The sequence below is a fragment of the Trichechus manatus genome, unplaced genomic scaffold (genome assembly GCF_000243295.1).
Source record: "Trichechus manatus latirostris isolate Lorelei unplaced genomic scaffold, TriManLat1.0 scaffold00244, whole genome shotgun sequence".
In the NCBI taxonomy this organism is placed as follows: domain Eukaryota; kingdom Metazoa; phylum Chordata; class Mammalia; order Sirenia; family Trichechidae; genus Trichechus; species Trichechus manatus.
In genome coordinates, this window is record NW_004444180.1 from 867,252 (window position 1) to 874,340 (window position 7,089).

At 64.3% G+C, this 7,089-nt stretch overlaps 1 protein-coding gene across 1 annotated transcript in view; it reads left to right on the forward strand.

The window, feature by feature from the left end:
- TSPAN4 (tetraspanin 4) overlaps positions 1-5,954 on the forward strand; it is a 26,007-nt gene extending 20,053 nt beyond the window's left edge. Inside the window, exons 3-8 of the mRNA XM_004389384.2 lie at positions 3,014-3,205; positions 3,864-3,938; positions 4,703-4,804; positions 5,119-5,250; positions 5,333-5,416; positions 5,851-5,954. Coding sequence (XP_004389441.1) covers positions 3,014-3,205; positions 3,864-3,938; positions 4,703-4,804; positions 5,119-5,250; positions 5,333-5,416; positions 5,851-5,919 — 654 coding nt within the window. The 3' untranslated portion in view covers positions 5,920-5,954. The remainder of the gene's footprint in view (positions 1-3,013; positions 3,206-3,863; positions 3,939-4,702; positions 4,805-5,118; positions 5,251-5,332; positions 5,417-5,850) is intronic.
- The last annotated feature ends 1,135 nt before the right edge of the window (positions 5,955-7,089 follow it).

The following is a 7,089-nucleotide window of genomic DNA, read 5'->3' on the forward strand; positions in this document are numbered from 1 at the left end:
TCTGTGTGACTGTGTGGTGATGCTGGTGACGTGAGTGGGCATCTGTGACACGTGGGGAAGGGGTGGGGACATTTTGTTGGCATGTTAATTAGGAAATAACTTCCACAGGCCTTGTGCAGTTGGGAGAAGCAGCTCTGGGCTGGGTTGTGGGGTCCCCCCGCCCGAGGCTCTGTCACAGACCCTCCTTTCAGGCTCCCTGGGCCGGCACTGTCCCCATCCCATCGTTCCCCTCCCTGCAGCTCCTGGACCATCCACACTGTGTCCTTCCCGTGCCCTTGGACGCCCCTGGGGAGGGAGCCGGCGCCGCTCACTTTCCCATATTGACAGGGTTGTCTGCATCCTTGGGAGGCAGTGCCAGCACCTCCCCCACTCAGGGACATCCCAGTCCCCTGCTGTCATCCTGAAACGCACTGAGCCTGAGTCCTCCACCCTGTCTCACTGGCCAAGCGTGTGGCAAGGGAGCACCCAGCAGGGACATGGCCTGGGTGGATGGTCGGGTGGAGTCTGGGTCTCGTTCCTGGTGGAAGTGGGGGAGCTGTCCTGCTCTGAGGTCAGGCAGGAGGCCAGGAGGCACCCCAGGCCGGCCGCCCTCCGGTGGGGGAGGCGCGGTGCGCTCCGTGGTCCCGTCCATGGTGTGCTCTGTGAGCTGGCTCAGGTGAAGCCAGGAGCCCATCTGCGTCCCTGGTCTGCCACCGGCCGTGAGCGTCCGACACCCGTGGCAGCCTCCCCTGTGCTGATGAGCGTACCTGAGCCGCCTGGCTCCTCCCGCGTCTGCACCTCTGTCAGCACTGTGGACAGCGCCGACCCTCGGCCTCGCCCTTGGCCTCCATCGGAGAATGGTGGTCCTGCAGAAGGGGGCGCAGGAGTGGATCGGACTTCTTCCAGCACCACCTGCAGCTGTGCCCCCAGCCCACTCCGTGGTGAGGACGGACCCTCTAACCAGGCGCGTCATCTGTGCCCGTCACCCCAGACCCAGGTCCCAGTACGTTGGGCACACCCTGTCTCCAGTCTGAGTGCAGCCCGCTGCCAGCCTCTGTCTGGCCCTTCCTAGGCAGCCCAGCCCTCCCTCATGGCCCTCTGCTTCTGGGCACCCCTCGATGGTGCCCCCCCCCCCACACCCCACAGCTGCCGCTGACCTTCCTTGGGGCGTCTTGGTGCTTGGTTGGCTCAGGACCTCACAGGGGTGTCTGACCACAGCAGACCTCCTGGCCACATCCATGGCGGCCCCTCCGGGCCCCACTGGGCTCATGTAGGCATGCCCTGGGGTCTTCCCAGTGCCCAGGACCCACTCAGTCCCTTCCTGCTCTGCTTCTGTCAGGTTCTCCCCCATCCCCCACCCTGTGCCTGGTCTGGAGCTTCAGCCACCTGTCTCCAGGGAGGGGAAATGGCTCTGGGGTGCTGGGAAGAAGACCCTGGGCTCCCAGCGCTGGCGAGGGCTGGGCAAAGCTTCCCAGGCCAAAGGGGAGGCTGTGTCCCCCCCCCATGGCAGCTCACTCCCCTGTGGGCCTGGCCTAATGCTCTCCCTCCCTGGGCTAATGGGCTGGCGGGGCGGGGCTCCAACCCCTCATGCTGCTCCCTCTCCAGCTGGGGAGAAGGGGCCAGAGTGCACAGGCTGTGATGTGCTAGGAGGAGGCATCTCCCCCACCTGCAGACCTCCTGGGGTGGAGGTTCCCGGGGACCATGGTGCAAGGGACCTTCCTGAAATGTGGGAGCCTAGGCCTGGGGGTGGTGGGGATGTCGGGCCACCTGGGCTCCCTGTGGCCCCATGTACTGATGGCGGGCTCCTCATCTGCCCACTTGGGTTCCTTGTTTGGAAGGTGGGGCGTGAGAGGTTCTTTCTTGAGGCTCTCCTGGCCCTTGGTGGACACCGGGGCCCTTGGAGCCTGCCCTGGGTGCAGGTGTGAACAACAGGGTGGAGTGTGCGGGCGGGGGCTCCTGGCTCCACTGAGCCCGACTCCCCCCACCCTCCTGGCTGGTGCCCACGTTCCCATGCAAACTCTAAAGCCTCTCTAGGGTCATCGGGGTCTCGCCTTCTCCCCCACCTCTCTTTTTCATGATAACGAGCAGTCAAGAAATTCAATAAAGGCCCCGTCACCCGAAGTGTGGGGGAGGTGGTGGTGAGGATGCCAGCTTCCCTGGTGAGACTCGATATAACTTAATTATGAGTAGAGGCATATGGGCTTCCCCAGCCTGAGGTGACCACGGGGACAGCTGGGGGTCGTGCCTGTGGATCTGGTGTTTGGGTCCCTAGGACTACCCCAGAGTTAGAAAGACAGCGTACAGAGTCCTGTGGGCTCAGCAGTCCAGTCACGGTGCTGGGTGGGGGACTCCAAGGTGGGGTCTCCCTGATGGTTCAGGTCTGGAGAGGCTGGGGGGCAGCCAGCCCATTTGTGCTCTGTCTGCAGGGGGATGGGCACAGGCGCCCTGCTTTTGTGTGTGTGGTGTGTGTTGTGTGTGTGTTGTGTGTTGTGTGTGCCAGCCTCATTCTGGGGCAGAGGGGCAAGGATGGTGGGGATGCTTCCTGGAGGGGTGGAAGAGGGCTCAGGTGGGGGGCCTGGAGCCCAGAGCAAGAGATGGTGGGGGCCGCCTCCAATGACAGAGCCCTGGCAGTGGGGCAGCCCACGTCCACTCGGGGCCCGGACAGCGGGTGCCCTGTGGGTCCACTCGGGGCCTGGACAGCAGTGCCCCACGGATGACCTGAGCGGGCAGACTGTCTTGGGGCCTGGTCTCACGTTGGGTGTGAGCAGCGTGTCTGCTCACCATGCCCTGGAGGACGGGTGTGCAGGAGGAAACCGCCCTGGGTGTGGAGGGAGACTGGGGAGCCCACGCAGCTCCTGCCCGTCAAGATTGGCAGGGTGGGGGCCTGCCCAGGACACACCACCAGCTGTGGGGAGTTGGGGGGCTCCGGGGGCTCCAGCTTGATCTTGGGCGTCTGGGCCCCGAGTGTAGGGATGCTGTGGCCCCTCGGCGCCTCATTCCGCCCCCACTTCTCTCTCCCCACCCGGTGGTCCAGCTGGGGGGCTGCGGCGTCCTGGGAGTCGGCATCTGGCTGGCTGCCACGCAGGGCAACTTCGCCACCCTGTCCTCCTCCTTCCCGTCCCTGTCGGCCGCCAACCTGCTCATTGTGACGGGTTCGCTGGTCATGGCCATCGGCTTTGTGGGCTGCATCGGGGCCATCAAGGAGCACAAGTGCCTCCTGCTCACGGTGAGTGCTGGGGGCACACGGGGCGGGGAGACCGGGAGACCAGGTGCTGGAGTGGGGGTACTGTTAGAACGTGCCCAGAGCCTGGGGGTGGTCCTGCTTTGTGAGGATACACGCCTGCATACGCGTGACCTTTACTGGGTTTTGTCTTCTTTGGGACGGGACGGATGGGTCTCTGACCCTCCCCTACTCCTTGTCCTGGCCTCCCAGCCCCCCACCTTGTGCATGGGGCCTGGCCCCAGGCCCCAGAGATGGATTCATGGCGGGGCGTGTTCCCTCCTGGGAAAGTTCATCTTAGACTGTGGCTCCGGGCAGCCAGGGCTCCAAGAACGTCCACAGTGGGGCCTCGGGCAGCCCCACAGCCCCTGCGTGGCTGGGGCCTCCCCGTAGCCTGTCAAGCCTGGCTGAGCTGACCTCCTGGCTGTCTCTGCTTCACTCCCCCTGCCACCCCATCCTGGGAGGCATGTCCTCCATCCAAATTCCCACTGGGGCTGGAGGCTCAGAGCCCTCAGGGCGGTGGGTGGGGCAGCCCTGGGTGCCACTGTGTATGTGTGGACCTCGTTCTGCTCTGACCTTCTAGCGGGTGGGGACCTCTGAACACACAGGGGGCTCCAGGTGGGGGCCAGCTGGGGTCCGCTGACCCCACCCCTCCCACCCACAGTTCTTCGTGATGCTGCTGTTCGTGTTCCTGCTCGAGGCCACCATCGCTATCCTCTTCTTTGTCTACACTGACAAGGTGGGCGGCCTGCAGGGGCTGGCACATGTAGGAGGGGTCACGTTCCCAGGCACGCTCACGTGTGCACACACGCGGCACACACGGCATCGTGGACGTGACCCACGCTCACCTGCACCCTCACACGTGTGTACATTTGCATAGTAGTCCCGTCCCACGTACAGTCCGATCCTCATTATTCGCACATTTTATATTTGCGAATTCGCCTACTCACTATTTATAATCCAAAATCAGTACTTGCGGCACCTTCCTCGTCATTTACAGACATGCACCTTCCTGCTGAGGCGGGGTCGGGTGGAGCTCTGCTCTTGTTCAGCTCTCAGACCAGGAAGTGTCCTTTTCGAGGCCGACTTAGTGCCAGCGTTCTGCGTTTTTGTGCTTTTTGTGGGCAACGGCGTCTCTCAGGACGGCTCCAAGTGCAGGGCTGAAGCGCTGTCAGGCGCGCACTACACTGCTGCGGGCCGTGAGTCCAGAACACCTTAAATAAGGTGTCTCTCTAAACAGAACACTTGTTAGACGAGAGTATCTGCTAGCTGGTTGCCGAGTAGTTTGTGGCGACTACGGAACACGGTTACATGAGTGACAAGACGGCTGTATGCACTCACGTACACACGGAGTTCAAGGACGCAGGTGCACACTCCCACCTGAACATCCGGAGTGGTTTCGGATTTAGGGACTGTGCACAGTGGGCACACAGCCTCGCAGACCTGCACCTGGCACCCCCCCTGCCCTGTTAAGGTCTCACATGAGCCCCGCTGTGCCCGCAGATCGACAGGTATGCCCAGCGCGACCTGAAGAAAGGTCTGCACCTGTACGGCACGCAGGGCAACGTGGGCCTCACCAATGCCTGGAGCATCATCCAGACTGACGTGAGTGGGCACGGGCGGGCAGCGCCGGGTTTCCCTCCCAGGTCAGGTGTTAAGGGTGGGTGTGCTGGGGAGGTCGAGCCCGCCCTTGCCCCCTGCCTGGAGAGTGTGAGCCCCACCTCATCCAGGGGCTCCTGGTTCAGGCTTGGCAAATAGGAGGCTCTGGGTCTCAGCCAGCACTTGGACCATGAAGGCCACCTCGAGGCGGCTGGGCGGGCAGGGCAGGGCCTAAGGAGGGGGTCCTGAGTAGCCGGGGCCTGGCGCAGGGCAGGTCCCTCCTGGGGGCTCTGGCCCAGCCTGCGGTGCCCCACCCCCAGTTCCGTTGCTGTGGTGTCTCCAACTACACGGACTGGTTTGAGGTCTACAACGCCACGCGGGTGCCCGACTCCTGCTGCCTGGAGTTCAGTGAGAGCTGTGGCCTGCATACACCGGGCACCTGGTGGAAGGCGGTGAGCCTGCAGGGGCAGGGACGTGGAGGGGAGGGGCCGGGGCATAGGGGAGGTTCTCACCTGTCCCCCGGCGCTCCTGCAGCCCTGCTACGAGACAGTGAAGGTGTGGCTACAGGAGAACCTGCTGGCTGTGGGTGTCTTTGGGCTGTGCACGGCCCTGGTACAGGTATGCAGGTGGAAGACCCTGGCCCAGGATGGGCCCGCCCTGGTTCCCCAGCACCCTTTATGGAGGGCCTCCGGAGCCAGGATCCCACGCTCAGGACCGGGGCAGAGGGTAGATGTGCCATCACATGGAGCCAGCCTGGGTCCCTGGGCATGGTCAGACAGCCTCCACAAGGTGCTACCTTTGACATCTCCTGGATGGGTCCCACCACGGCCCTGGGCTGAGAGCTCAGCTGTCCCGATGGACGGAGGCTGTAGACAGGACCCTTGGATGCCATGAGGGAGGGCCCGGGGCGAGTGTCCTCCACCCCCGGGGGGTCGGTGGGTGGTGTTCACAGAACTGCCTGGTGCTTCTTTAGAGACCAGCCAGGCCAGCTGGGGTCAGGGTGCTGTGTCAGACGGAAGGGCCCCGCCTAACCCCTTCCCTCCCACCCGCAGATCCTGGGCCTAACCTTCGCCATGACTATGTACTGCCAGGTGGTGAAGGCTGACACCTACTGTGCGTAGCCCCCCGCCCACCTCTCTGCCAAAGGACATCACCCAGACCGTGTCTTTGCCCTCCACCATGGACCTGTCCTGCGCCAGGCCGGGTGTGGTGGGGGGCGGGTGGGGCTGGGCCCCAGGACCCCCGGCCCGCAGCCCCGAGGGAGACAGGACAGCAGTGTGCGGGGGGAGGGGGGCACAGGGGGAGGGGGATGGGCAGGGGGGCTCCCGTGCTTTCTTGGACCTGTGTACTCTCCAAAGCAGTGTTTTTATTGCCCCTGCGCCCTGGTTTGGAAGCAGGGGTGTGGGGCCTCATGGGGGGGCCGCACTGACACCCCATGACGGGCCGTCCGATGCTCAGGCAGGGGGAGGCCCATCCACATTCCATGCAGGCGGCGGTGCCTGGCTGGACCTAATAAAGTGCGTGAGCAGCAGCCTGGTCTGTCGCTGCCCCTCCTCCAGCCCCGCGTGGGGCACCTCTGGGTCCAGGCAGGGGCCTGAGCGAGCACCTGGCCCACAGAGACCCTTCGGCCCCACCACCTCAGACCCCAGGGGCAGGCGGCCGAGGCAGAGCCCATGTTGGCCGTGCTGCGTGGACACCAGTCGCGAAGGGCACGGCCTGGCAGTCGCATATGCCCGGAGCGGCCTCGGTCTCAACGCCCGTTGCAGGGCTGGTCAGATGCACCAGCCCCATCCAGGCCAAGGGTGGAGCCACAAACAGGATCATTTCAATTCACTTCAAGGTTTACAGGGGCCTCGGTGCATCCCCCAGGCTCCTCGGAGCACCCCCTGGGCTCCTGGGAGCATGCCCCAGGCTCCCTGAGCCTCCGGCCCTGTGCTTGGGGTGCCCCCCATCGCCACCCCCCCATCTCCAGCCCTCCATCTCTGGTCTCCCCATCTCTACCCCCCCCATCTCTGGTTGCCTTCCTCCCTGACGTGGAGGCCAAGTCTGGCCTTGGGGATAGTCTCACAGTGCCCCTGCCCTTGCTCTCACAGGTGGTCCTCACTCCTGCAGCTCAGCTCTGTCTCCCCCTACCCAGCATCCCCCCACAGGGTCTCCAGAATGCTGTGCCCAAAGGACAAGGGGGCCACAGTCCCCAATCTGCCCAGGGGCTGGGGGACCAAGGGTGGGCAGGCCCTGAGTCCGCCAGGAGAGAGCTGTCAGCTGGCGCTGGAAGTGTATGATTTCCAGGA